This window comes from Equus quagga, chromosome 11, assembly GCF_021613505.1.
Source record: "Equus quagga isolate Etosha38 chromosome 11, UCLA_HA_Equagga_1.0, whole genome shotgun sequence".
NCBI lineage: Eukaryota > Metazoa > Chordata > Mammalia > Perissodactyla > Equidae > Equus > Equus quagga.
In genome coordinates this window covers 1,862,133-1,884,324 of record NC_060277.1, presented here as the reverse complement: position 1 = coordinate 1,884,324, position 22,192 = coordinate 1,862,133, and the positions used below count along the sequence as shown (strand labels likewise).

Below are 22,192 nucleotides of genomic sequence, written 5' to 3'. Positions count from 1 at the left end.
TTTCTATTTGTACAGATGCTTCAAGACACCCACGTAGTCTGACTTTCCTATGCACTTAAACAGGAATGTTTAAAAAGAAAAGAAAAGCCAATACTTAACTAACAGAGAAACTGGAACAGTTCTTTCTACTCCACTGCTTAAAAGTCAAGAAAATTGCCTTTTATCAAGCAAGTTTACCAAATAAAAGTGGAGGAAAAACCCTTCGGCAGGTTCCATCAACAGATTCACAACACACTGAACCTAAGTGGAGATGGAGCCAGAAGTCGGGTTAGACTGACTCTCGGCCATACGCTCCAAACCAGATGCACTCATTTCTCACTAAATTTCTCATAACGATACCAGCCTAGGACAAGGCGGACAGAGGGAAGTCATACTGTAACTCAGAATGACCTCTGACTAACTCGCCCACACGGTCTGCGTTTTAACTAACACCTAGCTGAGGTGATGAATTCGCATGCTCTGCAGATTTTGTAATCCTAGCTGACAGGTGTATCTCCCCATAGCAATAGATGATAAATAACTTTGTTCTTTTGAGTTTCTTAGGAATATGACGACCTCAGAGAACATCATCTATGCTGGCTTCCGTCATCGGTGACAGCTGACAGACCTGATGTGGTGCCTCCAGTCGCCGATGCCAGATGGTCATGGTTCCTGAGCCTCTTCATAGCCCACCAGCCCCTGTATAACTCCCCCAAGATTATGTGCTTAAGATGGTCTTTGGGACACGAGTCCACCATCTTCCAATTTTGCCGGCGAATCGAATAAATCCCTTTCTCGATCACCAACTCATCTTGCAATTGGTCGGCTGCAGGGAGCAGAACGAGCCTTGCTCAGTTACAATTTCAGCACATTTATTTAAGTTAAGAGACAGAGAAGTAGGTAAAAGGGATTAGAAAAACAACATTTCCTTTACTCTTGAATATAAAAAACTTTAAGGGCTTAAAGAATGGTTGGTCAGGCTCCAGCTATGAAAACAAGGCAGGCTAGACCGCAAACAAGCATGCAGTGAGAGCCCACGGGCAGCATATTCTGATTCAGGAACACGCCAGGTGAACCAACGTCCAAACTCCAATCGAGAGAGAGTTCAGTGGTATTGATGAGTAATGGAAGTCAATTCGCAATCTACACTTTGCAGAAATGGCGCTCTCAAATCTGAGTATCCCAGTGTCGGTGAGATTAAAACAACTAACAGGGAGTAAATGTGGGTTTCCCAAAACCGCATGCCAGTCCCTGCCCTGACACGTGAGAAGGTACCTAGTTCCTTGATTCCACGGGTGCCCTACCTAACAGCAGACAGGGCCGCCACCAGGTTATCTCTCTCCTTCCCAAATTATGTCTGTATCGTTGTCTCAAATATTTCCAGTAGATACAGTCTGAACTTTGTGTTCTTATCTTGAGACAGGAACTAAAAAACTGGTTGCAATGATCACTGTCTAATGTTTGCTGAGCCTTTTGATCTGCCCTTGAAACTACAGAATATGAGGAATTCGGAGCATGCATTACAGAGGTCACAGAAAGGCTGAGAAAAGAGCAGGAACAGGAGGCAACGTGACAAAACTAGCTCGACACAAGTTGCTGGGAGTACAGGCACTCCTGCTTTTAGTTTCTGATCTTTCATGTTGGACAACATTACAATCAACTGCTAACTTCATGGATCTGAAGCAGGAAGGGAGACAGCAAGGCTGACAAACTACAATGACCAGATACGAACTCGGGTCTCCACATTCCTCGTCTCGCCTGACATCAGGTGATGGGTTGACAGTCTCCTAACTTTTCAATGTAGGAAGGAACGAAAAGAGACTCAGAACAGAGGTGAGGAAAATGAATTGAACTGAACCCAAATAATAATAAATGAAGGGGCCATTCAAATCATTTCCCAGAGGGACTTTCTTCTGCTTTCCTTTGCTGAGGGTCACAGTATTTCTTGGAGGAATGAGAACAGATATCGTAGTGACATACATGGAAACAATCAAATTAAATATTTTCTAACATACCTCATCCTGGTTTTAGTCAGATCCACTCTAAAAGGAGGATAATGTTATCATCCGACCCACCCCTTCATAAGTGTGAGCCTCAGATGCTACTCTAAGGACCTGAGGAGTCAGTGATCGAAAGCACCACGGGGACCAGGGGCCTGCTGTTCTCTGTGCAGTGGAGGCTGGGTGGCAAACTCCAGTGATGCAGAGCGTGGGCCTGGTGGGAAAGGCAATGAGGGAAGCAGGATGGATAGCACTGTGGTCAACATCTGAGATGGCACAGCTGGTCCGCTCAGTAGACTGTAGCTTTTGGAAAATGCAGTCACTAATCACCAGTCTGATTTTTCAAGAGCAGTCAAAATGTGGATCTTCATGTGAACTCACTTCTCACTTGACATTTTTATCAACTTTGTTTTTCAGCTGAAATACCCCAGCTTTCACTCATTTTCTCTATCTTTGCCTCTATTTTCTTTCACATAGTAATCATAGTTATTTGAAGTCCTCATGTGGACTCCAACATGTGAATCACCTCTGGGTCTGCCTCTATTGGCTGTTTTAGCCCTTCACTATCATTTTTTCCCTGCTTCTTAGAATGTCCAGTAATCTTTGATCGCATCTGAGTGACACATTGCAGAGGCTTTCTGCTGTGGTATTCTCCAGCTACCAGTTTCATTCTCAGTGTGCCACCCTGATCCCATCAAAGCGCAGGCTTAAGCAGGCTTTGTTGGGGCAGGTCTGTCTTAGTTTTGTCCTTACACCTAGGGCTTTCTACTTTTCAACTAAATTCTTCAAGGTCTCATCACTCTCGCTGGGCCCCAAATCCAGCATATTCTCTGTGCATTGTTGAAGGTCTGGAGTACCTGCTCGGCTCTCAGCCTTCTGAAAGCTGTTCTCTGCCACTTCTGGTCCTGATCTCCCACAGAGCAAGGGAACTTACCTTAAAGAGGTTTAACTTAAGCCCCACAGATTTCATTCGAAACCCAATTTTAGTCAAACACTGGACCTGTAGTCCTGCCTATTCATGAGGTGCTTACACCCTACTTGCTCTATCTAGGACCTGCCCCAGGACTCAAGGGAAATAGCCAGGCGGGATCCTGGGATTCACCCTTCAAGGCTCTCCTTTGCCAACACCCTGTCTTCATATTCCAGCTGCCTCAGGGTCCCAGACCCTGATCCCAGCCTGCTCCGCCCAGCAAGGATGCCACTCCCCACTAGGGCTCCACCTCCTTGGGCTGCGCCAGGAAAAAGACCTTAGGGAAAAACCAGCAGATGGAGGCGGGACTCCATTCCAGTACCTCCCATCCAAGGATCGCACCCCTGCGATGAGTGCTCTAATGCCTGCAAACAGCCGTTATTTATACAAATACCCATACCATCTACTCCATCATAGCACTGAAAGTCCAACTCTCTTTATCTTTAAATGTTGGCAACAAATTCTTCTTTTTCAATTACTGAGTGGTCTTTTAAACATATGAACCTAATCGTATGCACAACTTCAGACATAATAAGATAAATACTAATTGAAACTACCCCAATATGCCATTTTCCACCTATAAGTTTAACAAAAGCAAAAATCTGATAAATATACTTTTTGGAAAGACTTTAAGGAACAGTCAGTTTCCTATGTTGCCACTGGGAATGTCAGGGGACACAATCCCTATGGAGGGCAATATGGCAACACGAATCCATTCCACTTCTGGGAACTTATCCTATTGATATATTTGCACACGCGCAAAATGGCGTAGCTACAGGGTTATTTAATGCAGCATTATTTACAATAACAAAATGCTGGCCACAACCCAATTATCCATCAATAAATTATATTAAATAAATAATGTTAAAGAAATTCTATAAATTTGCTTAAGGAAATAAGTTAAATTATGGTACAATTGTACCATACTTGCAATACTATGGATTTGTAAACACTATGGAATCACTATGATGTTTTAAAAAAAGAATGAATAAGCTCTCTATGTAATGACTGGAACAATCTCCGTCACAAACTGCTGAACAAAAAAAACAAACAAGATGAAGAACATAGTATATAATACTCTTTTTGTACCAAAAAAACGAGGAGAAACAATAATTATAGTTAATCTTTATGCTACGTGGGCTATATGCCTGATATCATTCTAATAGCTTTAAATCTATGAACTCATTTAATCCTCATGACAGGCAGGTGCTATTACTGTCCCGTCTCGTAGATGAGGAAACTGAAGTTCAGAAAGGTGAAGTGACTCGCTCCAGGTGACACAGCCAGCAAGCGGCAGAGAGAGACAGCACCCAGGCCGACTGGCCGGAGAATCCACTACACCAGATGGCTCTCGAACTGCTACAATTCATACAAGGAACTGTGGGAAAGCATTTAAGAAACGCATGCTAATGGCTGCCTGGGGAGCCAGGGACGGAGAACTGGGCGGCGTGGGGCAGGGGTGGGCAGGAGGTGTTTCTCTATCCGCCTTCTGCTACATTTTAAAATTTTCAAACTGTGGGACTGGGTTGCCCATTCAAAAAATTCAATTACCGACATAAAATAAAAACAAAACAAAACCTCATGCAGGTCGAATAAGAAGGATGAGGGGCTGGATTTGTCTCGTGGGAGCAGAAGTTGGCGACCTTCACGCTGGCACCTTAAGACATCTAACTTCTCTGAGGGCGCATCTGAGTTTCCACTTGGTTTATGGGGACGGGAGACAGGGGCTGCATCACTGCTCTTGGTGCAATTCTGAGGATAAAACTTCAGGGCCCGTATTTCCTGGACTCTAAGGAAGGAAGCGCTGAGGTCTGCTCATGTGACTTTATCTTTCTCATCTATACGAGAAGTAGTTTTGGTTTTTCTTTCCTGAGGAAGATTCACCCTGAGCTAACATCTATGGTCAATCTCCCTCTTTTTTTGTGTGTGAGGAAGACTGGCCCTGACCTTGAGAAGCCCAGTTTTGAAAAATAAAAATAAATATCACAATTACTTTGAATAAACATGACTACAGGTCCCAGCATTTGACTAAAACTGGGTTTCGGACGAAAGCTACGTGGGCTTAAATTAAACCTTATCAACGTAAGTTTCTTTGCTTTTTTAGAAGATCAAGACCAGAAGCGGTTGCAATTTATTACCCAAAAGTTAGTATTATTTTTCTGCTGTCCTATCACCTAGATTGAGATGAAAAAATCCTCCATATTGCTTTAGGTATTTTTTTAAGGACTATCTTTGCAGTTTCTGCAGTTCTGGATCATACACGTAAAGGCAGGAACGGCTCATCTGAAGGCCATTTCCATTGAATCTGGGACATCCTGGCAGACTTACATTTGAACGTGGTAGTCAGCTTTTCTGGAATTCACAAAGATGAAGGAACTATGAGAAAGCCCAGTGTAAGAAGAAGTAGAAAACTGTACAATTTTGCACTCTGCTGAACAACCAACCACGAGAAAGCAACTTGAGTATTTTACCCTAGTCATGAATTCTGACGAAGGAAGACTGAGAGGTGAGTAGGAAAATACTGCATCGAGAGTCTTTTCACAACAAGATAGCCTCAAAATAAGCCACAAAGTTCCAAAAAAGGAAATGGACTGCTTGAAAAAGACACACAATATGTCATAAATACATCTGCGGTATGATGCACACGGATCTCACTCAGTCTTCTTCATGGCTGTGTGATATTCTAAACGTGACTAAGCTGTTATTAGCTGAATCACCCCTTATGGGTGATTGTTTCTTCATTTCTGCTTATAACCACAGCTCCAACAGATAACTGATGTTCTGTTTCTGGAGGATAAATTCATCCCTAAGGTAGGATTGCTGGCCAAATAAGTATTTTTTCAACATTACTAGACATTCCCAGATCACTTTCTTAGTGTTCCTTTAAAATTGAAGGATATAGGATAATATAACACTCACATGCCTACTACCCATGACAATAAAGGGTTAATATGCTGCCATATTTGCTTTAAAATCTGTTTTAAAGAAAAGAAATGTCACAAATAAAGCTGACGTCCCCATGATCCTAAGGGGGAGCAGAATACGCCACCCCAAAATATGCCACTTTGGCATGTGGACTGTTTTGAGCTGAAGGCAATTAAGACCCAGGAGACACAGTAAAAGCTTTTCCCTCTCCCTTCACTGCCTCAGAGAGTTTAGACCGGGGGCGCCTACCGGGAAGAGCGCTACCACCATCGACCACTTTTCACGTCAGAAGACGTGCCTGCATGGCAGGGCACACACCTGCTCACCAAACAGTTGTTCAGATTGTCTTCCTCCCCCTGGAAGCCCAGAGCCCACCCGCCCCTCCCTCACTCAGGATGGCGCACCAGCCCCCACCGCCCCACTGCCCCACTCCCGGTCGCGCGTCTTTGTGTGGCCCTGTAAGTACGTAATTGAATTTGTCCTTCTGCTGTTAATCTGTCTTCCGTCAATTTGACTATTAGACCAGCCAAAGAACCCACAAGGAACAAGGGAAAGTCTCCCTTCCCCACAACCCTCTAGACCAGCTCTCATCCCCCTTCTGAGATGATTCCCTGCAGGACCCAGCAACCCCGGGGCCACGGGCCGTCTCTAAAAACACCACGTCCCTCAAGTTCGCCAGCTGTTATAAAACTTATTTTTTAGTCTAATGAACAAAAAACGGTGTCTTGTTTTAATTTGCATTTTTTGACTACCCAGAGCGATTAATTATCTCCTCATATGATTTGCCCATTTTTCTTTTTTTGCTTATCAATTTGTAGGAGTTTTTTTTTTTTTGCATATGAGGCAAACTGATCATCTTGCAGCATTAGTATTAAACCTCTCCTTGTCTAGTATTTGCCATGTTTATGATGTTTTCACTGAACAAAAATTTGAATTTTTAATGAAATCGAATTGGTCAGTATTTGCTTTTGGTCCTTTTCTTGCTTAAGAAAGCCTCTCTCGCCTGGAATATATACCTATATTCTCCTAACTTCTCTCCAAATATTTTCTGGTTTTATTTTTTCACATTGACTTATTTACATTGTGACAGACTAATTCATATTAAACTCATTTAAATTAGCTTAGAATAGCTAATATGAGTGGTTTCCTTTTGCAACCAGTTTTCTGGCCGATTGAGTCAACAATCAATTAAATATTTCAGTTCTGTGCTGTCCTCTCTCACCACCACGTCTGTGACCAGCAGAGCCCCAGCAAAGGCCAGCTGCCAGCTCCCTCTGACATAAGTATTGTCCTGGGCTACACGCTATCCAGGCTTGAAAATCAAGTGAACGGTTTAGTTTGCAAGGCTTTTCAAATAAAGACCTTGGGGGGCCTAAGGCCTCATCTGGAACAAGAGTAAAGAAAGCATGTTAATGTCGGCAAGGGGTTGAATTACAGGAAACAGATGACCCTCAAAAGAAGATCTGGAAGACAAGCTTCCTTAAAAGAGCTGAGCATTGCCACCACCTCTGCGGATGGAAACTGAGACTAGAGAGCTCAAACAGAGATGCACGCAGCATTTGATGTGGGAAGAGACTGTGTGCACAGTGAGTGCCCACAATTCTTGAGCTGGATGCCAAGCTACACTGCTTTGGATGGTATTCTGAGAACATCAGGTTGGGGATGGTACCAGCTGAGAATATGAACCATAGATTTTCAAGTGCGTGTGTGCGTGTCTATTATACATTTCTATATACATCTCTCTAAAGCCCAACAGAGACCAGCCAAAACGAGCTGCAGACCAGGACCTGCAAGTCTTCATTTCTCATGATCTAAAGCACCGTAAATAGTATTGGGACACGTGGTCCAACTCAGACCCACGTGGGTCAGTAGTGGAGACGGAGTAACAAAGTAGGGGAGCCTGACTCCTCACCACAACAACGGTGACGACACTGACGACAACGTCAACAAATCTGCAGCTTTAATTGAAAGCACCCATCTGCCTCGTCTGAAGAGATGTCTTGAATTACTGAGAGAGTCTCTCCTCCCGAAAGCACGCTTTACAGCTTACAAAAAGAAACCACGAAAATCCACAGCAAAAACATAGAAATGTATCCCATTCCTCTGGTTTTGAGAAGTTATTTTAAAAAGTAAGCTAAAGCACACCAATTTGCAGAAAATGAGTATTTTACCCAGATAACCATCGTTTCAGGGCCTGAAAATCAGCACAGCAGAAGTGTCACCATCACAGAGTTAAGATGTTCTTTCAACAAAAGAAACAAGATGGGAATGCAGATTACTCACTGGAAACCTCACCACCGTCACGTCCGTCTTGGTGGCCTCGACGAGGAAGTCCATCCAGAAGTCCACGAGCTCCTGCTTGGCCACCGGCTGTTCTGTAGTCAGTTTCACAAAATGCTTATAGATCAAAATTGTCTCCACAATAGACCTGAGGTACCTAGAAGTCAAAAGATATGAAACACATAACAGGCAAATTCAGAACCACCTGTTCCCACGCATTCCAGTCTCATTCTGTAAACGTCCCTTACATATACCCTTGTTATGCCTTCAGAGTCACCAAACATTATTCGTTATTTGTCACGTCATGTACTTCCGCACATTATCTCATTTAAATATCACAAAGATTCAATAAAGTGGGCTGTTTTATCCCCACTTGAAAGACGAGGAAACAGGCTTGGGTGGCCCAATAACCCAGACTGGGCAATACATCCACTTAAAACATGACTTTTAAAATAACACCTGTTTTCTATTTATTTGTTTAAAATATGCTTTTGTTTTAGATTATGCTTCTCGGAGAAAGCTTTTCTAAATAGGCCCTCTAAGGAGATCATTATCTTGCTCTGAAGCAACTCAGCTTACATATTATACAAATATCCTCAAACCTGGTAAGACAAATGGTACTCGAAGCAAAAGTCAGGAAGGAATGAGGAGCGAGCTAATGCTGCGAGCTGCTGGGTGTGGGACACTTTGTGAACCATAAACAGGGAGCTGACGCTGAGTTAGTGGAAACCTAAGGCACTGCTTTGTGGTTGCTACTAGTGCACAAAATAATGCCTGTTTTCTTGTCAACAGCAGCCATAACACCTAAATCCACAGCTCTGCACACCTGTGCTTCAGCCTCCTCCCGCGCCCCCACCCCTCCACTGTCAGAACGGCCACCGTAAACACAGAAATTCGCCTGCACGTAGTGCACGCATTCGAGCGTTCACTTATGTCCTGTCATTTGCTGAATGACCACTGCTGTCAGGTCACCGACCGTACAGCACTGTCCTCAAGCTGCACACGTGCCAGGAGACAGAAATGTTAAAGGCATGAGAGCCCATGAAACAAATACCAATGGGGCTATAACCAAATGGAGATACGACTAACAGAAGTCACACAGTCAGGATCAACAGAGACACGACTAAAGAAGGATGGGAACATGGAGGAAGAAATTCTCCTGACATGAAACAACCACACACGTGTGTGCAGCATCCAACATCTTCTATCTGGGTGTGTGTGGGGGCTTTAGGTCAGAGTCTGAGTGACAAGCAGACGTGACTTAGGAGTGTCCCCAGGTAGAGAGGAGGCTGGAAGACACATTCTGGGCGCGTCTGGCATGTTGGGTGCAAACAGAGGGCCGTGTAATGCCGGGGGTGTGACAATAGCTGAGGCCGAAGGATGACGGGCACACCTTGTTTGCCAAGCCAAGGAGGCGGACTTTATCCTCCAGGCTGCGAGGAGCCATCAGCCTGTTGATTCAGGGACGTCGGTGGTGGGGAAGGGTCGACCATTTCAGGAAGATCGCTACGGGAGTGGTTTGCTGAAGGTGAGGACGTCGGCAGGAAGCCACGCGGGCCCACCTGGTGGGTCCTCCTCCAGCGGTCCCTCTGATGAAAACAATCACGGCCCGGGCTCTGAGCCGCGTGAGCCTTCTCCAGACCACAGCTAACCTTTCAAAGCCCTCACAGCTAAGGGCCACTCATCACAGAGGACACATCACAAAACCGGCACTGTTCTCCAAAACAGCCCTAAACGATTTGGAAATAAGTGACAGGAGCTGTTTATCAAAGATAATTGTATAAACACATGACAGTTTGCTATTACCATGCCGGCGTCTTCAGTTTGAAAAGCTTTTCAGAGGCCTGAATGACTCTCATGTGGTCATTGGCCAGGACACTGGCACCCAGGAAAAACCCGACTTCCCAGTAGCTCTGGAGCTTTTCCAAGTTTCCCTTTTTCCCCAGAAGGCTGCTGAGCTTCACGCCTAGAAGACGAACAGTAAGCACAACGTTACAAACACACAGAGGAGGCACAGCCGACTTCTTATTAACAAGCAAAATGAAGCTCTCATTCTTCCTTTCAGGTTAAAACAGCTCTGTTAACTACTGATTCTAAAAGGGGTGTAGGTTCATTGTAAAAGAATAAGTCGGACTAATCAGAAAGGGCCACAGAAGAAAGTGAACACTACCCTTTAATTCGAAAGCCCAAAGATAAGCGCCACTGTCACTTTGATGTACATCATTCCAGAATCTTCATGTCGGCCTGTACGTGCACATTAAAAGGTGATAACGCTGAACACCTTCCTGTGTTACCTCCTGCACTCTCTCGCTATGTCATGAATTCTTTAGTTCCTTGAAAGGGAAATATGCTGAAATTCTACCAGCCAGTTGAAGCATAAACATATATAGTATATGTATCTTGCAAGAGTGAAATGCTACTATAATTAATAATTTTATATGCAGAAACAGTTATTATACACTTATAAAGTTAAATAAATAAGGAAACTGACAGATAACACTGTTTCGATTGCTGTTGCTTTGTAACAAGACTTGAAACCGGGTAATGTACATCGTCCCATCTTTGTTCTTTTTCAACATTGTTTCGGTTCTTCCAGGTTCTTTGCATTTCCTTATAAATTTTTATCTCTACTCAGCCTTATATTATTTTTGCATTTGTAAGTATTTGTTTGCCTAAAAAGAATACATCCCTGTAGAACTGTTAGTGCCACTAACACGAGTAACATTAAAGCATCAGGAGAGTTACCTGAGACTTGGGAGGGGGTGAAAAGGTGGGACACTCATTTCAACAGCCCAGGGGGCAAAAGGGCACTCAAGCGCTCCTCAGGGAGTGTGGCTAGTTCATCTCACTATCTGCCACTTACTAAAGATCTCAGACTTAGAGAAGTCTACTTGTTAACTTGTAAATTTGGGTTCAGTAGAGATGCAAATAATTTCTGTCTAGTGAAACAGATAATCCCTGAGATTTACAACCTCTTGGACATAAACTAGTTTTTTTTTTTTTTAAATCAAACTCATAAATCTGATCCTAACATTTCTTTTAAGTTATCTATGAACACCATAGCTTCTTAAGTGCGCTTTGAACTGGACACATCCTTCACTGTTTTCTGTACTGAGTTAAATCTTCTACATATGTCCATTTGATATTTCCTGAGAATTACGAATTTGCTTATTCTGAAAATTATACCTTAATAAAATAACCTTCAAAAAACTTTATGCTACTTTTTATTATATAATTCCACTTAAGCCATGCGTATTTCAGGAAAAAGTCCACTTGGGAATTCTTCACATTTTGTCATGATAAGTTACAAAGACAATAGCTTTGCCAACTTAAAATTTCTGAGATGAAAAAATTACACCTGTGTATGCAACATGATCCGTGCTGTCCTACCTGTATGTAATAGAAAATGTAACAAATACAAAGGGAAGAAGAATGGGCAGGAGCAAAATGCAATCCTACAAACACGTGTCTCCACAGCCTCCACCAGAAATGAGCATCTCATTGTGTCACACTTGGTGTCACACTTGCAGACGACAGGCCTGGGTCTGATCTAGCACCAAATCATAATGTCAAACATTTAAACAGGGACTGGGACAATGTTTAATAATAAAATTACAATCATAATTTTAAAATTTCAGATTTATTCTTGCATGCCACAAGTTCATTCTATGAGGGTGATATTTAAGCTTTGGTCTTGGCATAAATTTCTCACATGATTGTGACATCAAACCATTTCAGCATTTGGAAAAAATGTTTATTTTAATACCAAATAGTATTTCAGTACAACGACGTGTCACGATTTATTTCCCCCAATGCAGATGACAGCCACTTTTTATTACTATAAACATTCTTGTACACATAGCTTTCTGCCCTTGTTCAGATATTTCTTTATAATAAAGTCCTAAATCTGGACTTGTTGGGGGCAGAAGATATGCTCATTTTAAGTGGTGATAAATTTTGCCAAATTGTACTTAGGAAATACTGTGCCAATCTACACTCTGACTAGTGGCACCTGACCCTAATGTCTTGCCCACACCCTCCCCATTATGGGCACCATCACATCCTTCCATCTTTAGCAATCTGATGGACGAAAAAGGAAGCACTGCTTTTTTTAACCACTGAGATTGACTGTCTTTTCATATGTTTGTATTTCTTTTGTGAAATAGCTTTTGCATTCTTTCCACATGATGTGTGAAGCCTGTTTCTACATGAAGATATTAATCTTTTAAGTATGGAGCTAAGAACATGGCTCTAATTTTTTATATTTAGTATCTCTCCCCGCCCCCAAGGAATGAGGAATAAATATCTTAGTGCATAAAATTTATGCTGTCTTTAGGATTATTTCCATACGATCGTCTCAAAGGTGGCGTTACACTTGGGTTCCAGGCTACGCCATCTTTACGGTTCTTGACCTACAGGGTCCAAGTGTTAATTTTGCTGATGTACAATTATATCCTTTAACAAGACCTTACCAGCTGGATATTTTTCTCCATTAAAAAAATTTTTGGCTAGATTTATCAGCACTGAACAGAATGTCATTGCTGTTTTATACACTAATTCTTTGATTCAACTATCTGTTTAGGTAATGTAAACCTTGGCAATGCTCATAATTAGAATTAGTTGACTTCTAAGAATTGAAGATTTTTTAATCGTTTAGTTTCTATCAGTTTTACATCTTGCAGCTGCCATTAGATTCAAGGCTGTTTAAGTGGAGAAAGGCAGGAGCAGAGGCGTCAGTGAACACTCGTCACACGCCCAGCACCGTTCACAACACTGAAAATGTAACTCTTTCGATCCACTCAACACAGTGAGCTAGAGATTATCTCCCTTGTGCTCTGAGGAGGGAAAAAAGCTCCGAGATGTTTAGCAACCTGTCTATGGTCACACAGCCCGTAAGTGGTGGAGATCAGTTTCTTCCCATTTTAATTTTTCATGATGAAGAATTTCAGACATACACGAAAGTAGAAAAAATCTACAATGAATGACCATGCTTTCAACTATTGCTATCATTTTGCTATTGCTTCATCTCCCTGAATATTTTTGCTGAACTATTTCAAGTTACAGACACCATAACATCTCACTCTTAAATATTACAGCATATATCTTAAAAACTCTCCCACATATCCTATTCGATTATTGGACCTGACAAAAATAATAACTCACCAATATTTTCTAATACCTGGTCCTGATTCAAATTCCCCAGTTGTTCCCTAAATATCTCCTATAGCTTATCAAGGATCATTAATTGCATTTGTTTTTTATGTCTCTAAATCTCTTCTAACCCAACCAATCCACCCACACTTTTTTTTGGTGAGGAAGAGTGGCCCTGAGCTAACACCTGTCACCAATCCTCTTTTTCCTTGAGGAAGACTAGCCCTGAGCTAACATCTATGCTAGTCTTCCTCTACTTTGTATGTGGGATGCTGCCACAGCATGACTTCGTAAGTAGTGTAGGTCTGCACCTGGGATCTGAACCCATGAATCTGGGCCGTCAAAGTGAAGTGCACTAAACCACTATGCCACTGGGCTGGCCCCCACCCACACTTTTGACTTTTTTTTTTTTTTTGCAGGGGAAGATTCACCCTAAGCTAACATCTGTTGCTAATCTTCCTACTTTTTCTTCCTTTTTTTCCCACTCACAGCCCCAGTACACAATTGTGTCTAGTTATAAGTTCTGGTTCTCCTAGGTGAGCTACAGCCACAGCATGGCTACCAACGGACGACTGGTGTGGTTCCACACCCGGGAAGTGAACCCGGGCTGCCAAAGTGGAGCACGCTGAACTTTAACCACCAGGCCATCAGGGCTGGCTCGACACCGACTTTTAGAAGAGAGCAGCAGGGCTGTCTTGTAGAATGTCCCCGCATTCTGGATCTGTCTAATGGCACTTCATGATGCTCTTTGCCCTATTTCTCTAGCCGCTGTGATTCCTGTTAGCTGGACGCTAGGTCTCAGGATTCGGGTTAAATGTTTTGGCACAACCATTTCACAGGAGATGCTCTCACTCCACGTCTACCATCGGGAGGCACGCGTCGAACCATCCCAGTACTAGGGCTGCTAGTTGACCTCTGATGTTGATCTCCCGGGAGGAGATCTATACAAGGGACTGCACAGGTACACTTGCTCCTCTGTGACTGACAAGCCAGCTGTGGGCGAGCTTTGGTGCGTGTAAATATGGGAATGTAAATTAAAAACATAAGTACTTTCGCTTAATGGTTTGAGTTCTAACTGATGACCCTTGTGAGAATCATTATTTAACATCACTGCCATAATCAGCTATATCAGCTAGCCTTCTCCTGAAGAGTAACTCCCTTAGCATGTAGGGCGCCTTAAGAAGAGCTTCATCCCATCAACCGGATGAACTACAGTAACTCTTTAAAAGGAAGGGAAAGTACTTCAGTTTTCCGCTAAAGTATGCAATTTTCTGAGAAGTTGTTCACCTCCACAGATGACAAATGAGTTGCTTTGAGGTTGTGACGGGTTTTGTCTTTGATTTCTTTTTCTTGAGCATCTTTATAGATTCATGGACTTTTATATTCAGTAACATAAAGTTTATTCTTATTGCTCCTCGAAAATGAGGTTCAAATCATGGTTTGTCTCAATTCCAATCACATTGTTCTTTAACGCATCATCATCACTGGTGGAGACCCAAATCTGCAATTCTAAACCCCTCCCATACAGCGTCTTATCAAGGAAAACTTCCACGGAAGATGAATCATCTTTTATTTATTAGCTGAAGTTTGAATATTAATTTTAAAGCTTGTAAAGCTGAAAATAAGACAAAGATGTAAGATGTGGTTCTGTGCTTTTAAACTTTAGTTCTAAATAGTCTAAACACCAATGATTATTCAAAAACTGGGAAAGTAAAATACAGATCATGAAGAATTAGTCACACTCTCAAACACACAACTAGAATTAAGAATCTTTGGGTAACAGATTAGGACAGTTAAGAATGGTTTCTTACATTAGAGATCTTAAGATAATTATGTTTAGAAAGCTTCAGATTTAGTGATCATCTTAATTTTTAATTCTACTTTATAAATAAGTCAAAATTTGAAAATGTATCTGAAGAAGAGCTTTCTTAAAAAAAGTCTCATTACCATAAGAACTCAGTGACTCAAGACTAATTTGTATGTTTGCAGGGGACCAACAGAAGGAATGGGAGAAGATATAAATTACTGACAAATCTGATTAGATCATTTTTTAAAAGAATGCAAATCTATATCTTTAAAATACGTCAAATGGGTTATTAATTAGCCTTGTTTTTTGCTATACACTATTAAGTAATATCATTATTACATTAGTCTATTCATGTATTTAGTCAAACTGCTCTTTCATGAAAATCCCTTTAATCCTATTTTACCATATAAAAATTAACTTTAGGTCAATCTATGTTGATCAGCATAATTCATGATTGAGTAGAATCTAAATTAATGAGTTTTAACTGCTTTTAGTTATTGAGGACATACAATTCAGGGTGCATATCACAGATTCTAGACGCCTAAACTTTAGCTCTCCCAGTAGCATTGTCAAGTCATATTTTAGGTCTGTGTATGTTCTGCAATTTCCAAAATTTAAAATTCAACTTCACATGTTTTTAAATGCTTGTTCAGCACGTACTATGGATGAGTTCTTCTTGGAAAAGCTTAGAGTGTGTTTCCTGTACCAGTTATATCAATCACAATTGCTCAAACCTCAGAGAGCTGGCCATCTTTCCCCCGCTTTATTAAGATATAACTGACACAACACTGTGTAAGTTTAAGGTGTACAAGGTGTCGATTTGACAAACTTGTATACTGCAAAATGATCACCACCCTGGCGTTAGCCAACACCGCCACGTCATATAATTACACTTGCTTTTTAGTGGTGAGAACATTTCAGACCTCCTCCCTTAGCAGAGTGCTGACCATCTCAATCTACAGGGAACCTACAAATGAGAATTCAGAATAGGTTTCCAAACCACTTTGTTAGTGCTTCACCTACAAATGCAAATCAGTGTCAGTTTCTGTAACTATCTGGAGGCGTCAATAAAACCTCACCTCAAGCTCGAGAACAGAACAATACAAATTATTTTTGGATCCTTGATACGTAAGGATACATTTTGGCTACTGTAGAGTTTTTACATTAACCTTAAATGCAAAATCTTACTATACTCGTAATTTCTGAAAAGCACGTTGCAACGTATTTTCTCTGATTTTTACCAATTATTTGTGCAGTGAATACCACTGCAATCCAGCAGCGACAAGCATTGCATCATTCTTTCAGGCTAGGCCTTTTAAAAAGTACTTAAGACTCAAACTTTATTTGCCTTCAATGATTTCCCAGAATGACATATGGCTGTTTCATAAGCCCTTCCCAAATCATGTTAAAAAGTCTAGGACCCATTTTTCTTTAAGGAAAATTAAACAAAACATTCTCTGCTTAAAAGTCTTACAGAAAAACTTTCTTCCACAATTCATAGCTTCACTAAGATCAACTATTTTCTCTACGAAAAATATGGCAAAATATTTCTGTTTGTAGTAAAAACTCCTACACGAGTCGGAAAGGTTCTCTGAAAGAGGGTGGCTAGGCATTCGAGAGAGCAAAATCTGATAACCATACACAGTCTTTCAGTAGCTAGAATCTAAAAGAACTGTTATCAAAGCCAGAACCAAGAAAATCACACAAAATTTGTTCACTATGATGTCCTTATTTCTTTAAATTCCAAAGAAGGGTCAGCAGATGGGACAATGTCCACAGATGCAAGGGGCAAAACCACATTCTATCAGTGGCTACAATTCAGATGGTCTCTGAGGCCTGGTCACTGCCAAGACTGCCCTCTGATGACCCGCTGTTCTAGGGGCTTCAGGAGGCTCGCCCTCCCACGAGACTGAGATCAGAGGGGCAGGTGTGCACAGGAAACAGAAACAGGAAACATCAGAGGGTTTATTTACGTGTTTTTTGTAAAGCACCAGGAAAGCAAAACCAATCTAACATAGAAAACATTCCTTATGTTCCACAAAACACCACCTTATTCGAGAGCTGGGGGCTGAATGCAGAGCCCATATTTCCAATATTAGCTTGAGCTGGAATAATAAATATTAACTAGGGGGTTTTCAGAAACAGGTAGACTAAAAACTGAATTACATCTCAATGTCAGGATTTTGCAGCATAGTATGAAACACTAAACAAGGAAATGTAATAAATTTCTTTTCAGGAAGTTAGATGAGATAGAAAGAAAGCAAAGGGACTATCCATCAATGATTCTTTTTCGTGGCACCAAGTTGGGTCCAGTTTCCTAATTTCCATGTAAAACATGAAGCTGTAATTACCAACTTTCCGGAGCTCAAAGGAAGATTCAAACTGGTGCCCAGCTGCCAGGAGGAGGACCGCATAATTAATTCCTGACTGTAGTGTTGGCTCAGATTCAAATGCCTTTTTGAACCTATAAAAAAAGCAAACGTACAAGTTTACTTTCTCAATCATGAAACCCTGGGTGTGCAATAGCTTCCGTTTGCATAACTCCAATGCCTGAGCAAGTAAAAATATTCCACTGGCCTTCACCCCAGAATCTGGTGTGCTAGTAGGATTTAATGCTTAAGTAACTGCACCTCCTCACCCTCAGCAACGTGGCAATTCCCCACTTGACTCATCCTCACCATAGCCGCCCCAGTCTTTTAAAGAAATCCTCTCTTCCACAGTCTACCAGAAACGGGGGAGAGTGTGAGTGAGTGAGTGAGTGAGAGTGTGTGTGTGTGTGTGTGCATGCAGGCGTAAGCACTGGAAATTTAATAGTAAGAACGCTGCATATATTTTAAAAAACTGGTTTTTAAAAAACCTTAAAAATACACAAAGCAAGGAGGAGGATCATCGAGGTAACACACTGCAACAACCAGTTCCATGAGAGGGATGTAGGAATGAAATAAAGGACGTCAACTGTGGTAAGAAATTAGGAAACACAGAGATTGTGCGTATGCATCCGAACTGTGGCTCAAAGAGAAGAAGAGCTCTTTTCTGAATATGCGTGAAACTGAACATCAACGTGGGAAGAAGCTTCAGCATTTGAAGAGACGTCGGTGCTTTGCATCCGTGGCATTTTCCAGGTACTTCCTGGGACCTTCGAGGGCTTCCTCACTTGCATCCTTTAACAGGCAGCAACAGTCAGTGTTAATTTGTTTGGGAGCAAGAAGAAGACAATGAAAATCAACACCCAGTGACTAACAGAAACTGCCTGAGACAAACATGAAAAATGAAATCTTTATTCTAAAAAAACCAGACTGAGGAAAATATAAGGATTAAATACTTAATGAGTGAGCATTTGATGATACAAAAAAAGGTTATGTAGGGGAAAGCACATTACAATTCTAAGATAAAGGCATTCCTATGCAAACCATTAATTGTAAAAATGAAAGACAGAAATAGCAAAAGTGGTCACAGGCACAATAGTGTACATTACAGCATATTCTTGGCTTTTATACATACTTGAAATTTTCCATAATTTAAAATGAGTTAAACTTCAAACGAAAAAGTACATTTTTCTGAATACTGAGGATCACGTGCCCTGTTAAGAGTCTTATTTTTTAAACAGAGTAAGCAGCTCTAAATGGAAACAAAACCCAAATAAGCATTAATCTTAACTAGTTGGCTCAAATAGTTACGTCTGTGGAACAAGAAAAAAAAATTTCCAACTGCATCACGTTGGTGACTAAAAAGCGTTTTTATCGCTCCAGAAGGTACACGTGTTTCTCAATTCTAAAATGGAAACAGCACGTGCCCAGACTGCTGATATGCAAAAGTTTGTCGTATCAAGGAAACACAGGATTTATGAGTCTTGACTCACATAAGTCTCAAACGTCTTGTGCTTGTTCAGAGGCAAATAGAAGGTCCCAATAAAAAGAGTTCAGGAGAAGAAAGAAGTCACACACTTTCCTCCCTAGCAGTTCACATCAAGACAGGGAATTTTTCAACAAATAAATTCTTTCATTTTCCCTGAAACCAAGGAACATGGAATATTTCTCTTAAGTATCTTAAAAGGAAGACACAGAAAGCAGGACATGCCCAAATCAATCAACAAACACTAAGTTCTTCCTTTGTGCCAAAACCAACCAAAGCAAAAAGCAGGGCTTACATCTGTTTTTCTCTTACCATAAACAATATATATTTTTAACCAAAATATAAATGCCAATAAAGTTAATAATTTATATTTTTCTGTGACTCACATCACTCCATGACAATAAGTTGGGTGTTGAGGAGGAAGTCTTAATATTTTCTGGATTTCCTAGAGATTAAAATTACATGTAGGTGTATGACAAAAGAAATCAAATCCTGTCATATACTACTAATCTGCCACTCACAGGAAGTGAGAATTCTCACACTGTAAATTAGTATAGGACTTCTTGGCAGAAATTTGCCAAAATCTATCAAAATTGTAAAATTAAAAAACAAAAAAATTATGCATGCCTGTGGACACAACATTTCCACATCTATGAATTTATACTAAGAAAAAACATTAAATACGTAATTAGAAATTTAGTTATAAGGATATTTGTTACAAGACGAAAAAGTACTCTAAATTTCTAACAATATTATTAATTGTAATATGGAATAAAATGTATTCCAACTACTAGAAGGCACGCAGCCATTTAAATTGTAGAAGGACATGCAATGTCGGGGGAAACCTTCTGCTTTCCAGTAAGATCTGACAGTCTACTGTCTCCACAACCAGGGAGAAGAAGATGCACAGCAAACGTGTATTTTTATGGACCTTGGAGATCTGTAGGCAACAACAACAATACAATCATTGAGCTAAAACTCCAGAGAGGGAGGCGCCCTTCCAAGATGAGCTGAGTGGCACTTGCTGAATCTGCCCATAACATCAAGCTCAGGCTCGGCACAGGCAGAGAAGCTGTGCTGATTGGAAGCTCCCCCAGGGAAAAGACAGCTAGTGGATTTGCTGATAGCTGCGTGGTTGGCACGACAGAGACAAACGCGGAGGAGCCCCAAACGTGCCAGCTTTCCAGAGGGGACATCTGTCGAATGCTGGGTTGTAGAGGAGGCTGGGGGATGAGGCGGGGCTGGACGGCAGAGTGAAATCTCCTGAGGTCTGGCGGTACTGAGGAGGGAAGTGCACTAGAAGGAGGAGCCTGCAGCGGATCTATGACCATCTCCTTTTTAAGGAATTGACCAAATTTTGGAGCTGTATAATGTGGGAGAATAAAGAGTTAAACTCAGAACTCCAAAGGGCAGATAGGACATCTCCCACAGTATTTAAGGGATAAGGAGACAGAGACTGGCTTTGCTCTCAGTCAGAAGCGGGGGTGGGAGGGGTCACAGCCAAGAAGCAAGGACAAAACAGAGACAGACCAGCTCAACTACAACTGACACCCAGACCCAACTCAACTCAATGGCACTGTTCAAGACTATCAGCTCTTTACCCTATCTCCCTAACAGAGGAAACGTGAGAGAAAATAAAATCATCTTCAGTCTCAATAATTCTGAATACAAAATGCATGGGATACAATAAAGAATTATGAGACATGCAAAGAGCCTGGAAAATGTGACCAATAAACAAGAGAGCAAAAACAGGCAAGAGGGGCCAACCCAAAGATGAGTCAGATGATCGAGTTGTAGACAAAGACGTTAAAACAATGATTACAAATAAGGAAGAGAAAACTGAGAAAAAGATGGACAAATGGATATGAGACAAAAAATTTCAACGGAGAGCTAGAATTTTTTTTTTTATTGAATAATCCAGAACTAAAATATACAATACCTGAAAATAAGAATTCATTGTATGGGTTTAATAGCAGACTAGACAGAGCAGAAGATAGATTTGGTGAACTAAAAAACAGGTCAATTATAAGTAAACTGAAACAGAGAGAAAAAAACGCAACAGAGCATAAGAGACATACAGGACACAGTTAAATGGTCCAACATATGTATCATTGTAGCCCCAGAAATAGAAGAGCGAGAACATAGAACACAAGAAATAATTTAAGACATGTGGTCAAAAATATTCCAAAGCTTATGAAAACATGAACCCACAGATTCAAGAAGTTCAGAAAATCTCAAGCAGGATAAAATCATCACAGTCTAAATACTGAAACCAAAGACACAGAGGAAAATCTTAAAATCAGCCAGAGGAAACAAGATACAGTACCTTCAAAGGAGGAGCAGTTGACTTTGCAACATAAACTATGGGAGCTAGAAGATAACGCAATGCATTACATCTTTAGAGGATCCAAGAAAAAAGAAAAGGTATAAGAAAGATGTTTGCAGACAAAAGTGAGAAAATTAGTTGCCAGCACATCTGCACTACAAAATAAAAAAAAAAGTACTAAAAGTACTTCTACAGGCTAAAGGAAAGCGATTTCAGTTGGAAGTAGTGAATTGCAGAAAGAAAGAAAATCAGAAAGGGTAAATATTTGACTGTATATAAAAGATATTAACTACCTAAAAACTACTGAATATTTAAACTGCTCTAAGTTTCTTTCCTAATTCAGGAAGTGGTAAAGTACAAACCTGAGGTAGACTGCAGAAGTCAAGGATGTGGACAGTCGTCTCTAGGGAACTACTAAAAGAATAACAAAAAGTATCAGTAACAAGCCAACAGAGGATGAAGCGTAATACTAAATAGAAAATAGGGCAGAACGGAGAACAAAAGACACAAAGAACATAACAGACAAACAGAAAACAAACAGCCAGATGGTAGACACAACCACAACCATCTGTTACCATATTAAACGTAAATGACCTAAATACTCCACGCAAAAGAGATGTGGAGCGAGGAGGAGGGAGGGAAGGAAGGAATGAAAGAAGGAAGGAAAGAAGGAAGGAAGGAGGGAAGGAAAAGAAAAAGACTCTGCTATATGCATCTGAAAGGGACATGCTTTAAATATAAGGACACTGGTAGGCTGAAGTAAAATGATGCACAAAGATGCATCACTCAAATACTAACCAAAAGAAATCTGTTGTGATCACACATTAACATCACACAAAACTAACTTTAAGGTAAAAATTATCACAAGACATAAAGAGGCTTCATAAACATTGCTTCAAAAT

At 41.0% G+C, this 22,192-nt stretch overlaps 1 protein-coding gene across 1 annotated transcript in view; it reads right to left on the bottom strand.

The window, feature by feature from the left end:
• MAP3K5 (mitogen-activated protein kinase kinase kinase 5) overlaps positions 1–22,192 on the bottom strand; it is a 201,769-nt gene that overhangs the window by 67,629 nt on the left and 111,948 nt on the right. Inside the window, exons 11-13 of the mRNA XM_046675036.1 lie at positions 17,464–17,576; positions 9,961–10,120; positions 8,158–8,311 (exon numbers count right to left, since the gene is read on the bottom strand). Coding sequence (XP_046530992.1) covers positions 8,158–8,311; positions 9,961–10,120; positions 17,464–17,576 — 427 coding nt within the window. The remainder of the gene's footprint in view (positions 1–8,157; positions 8,312–9,960; positions 10,121–17,463; positions 17,577–22,192) is intronic.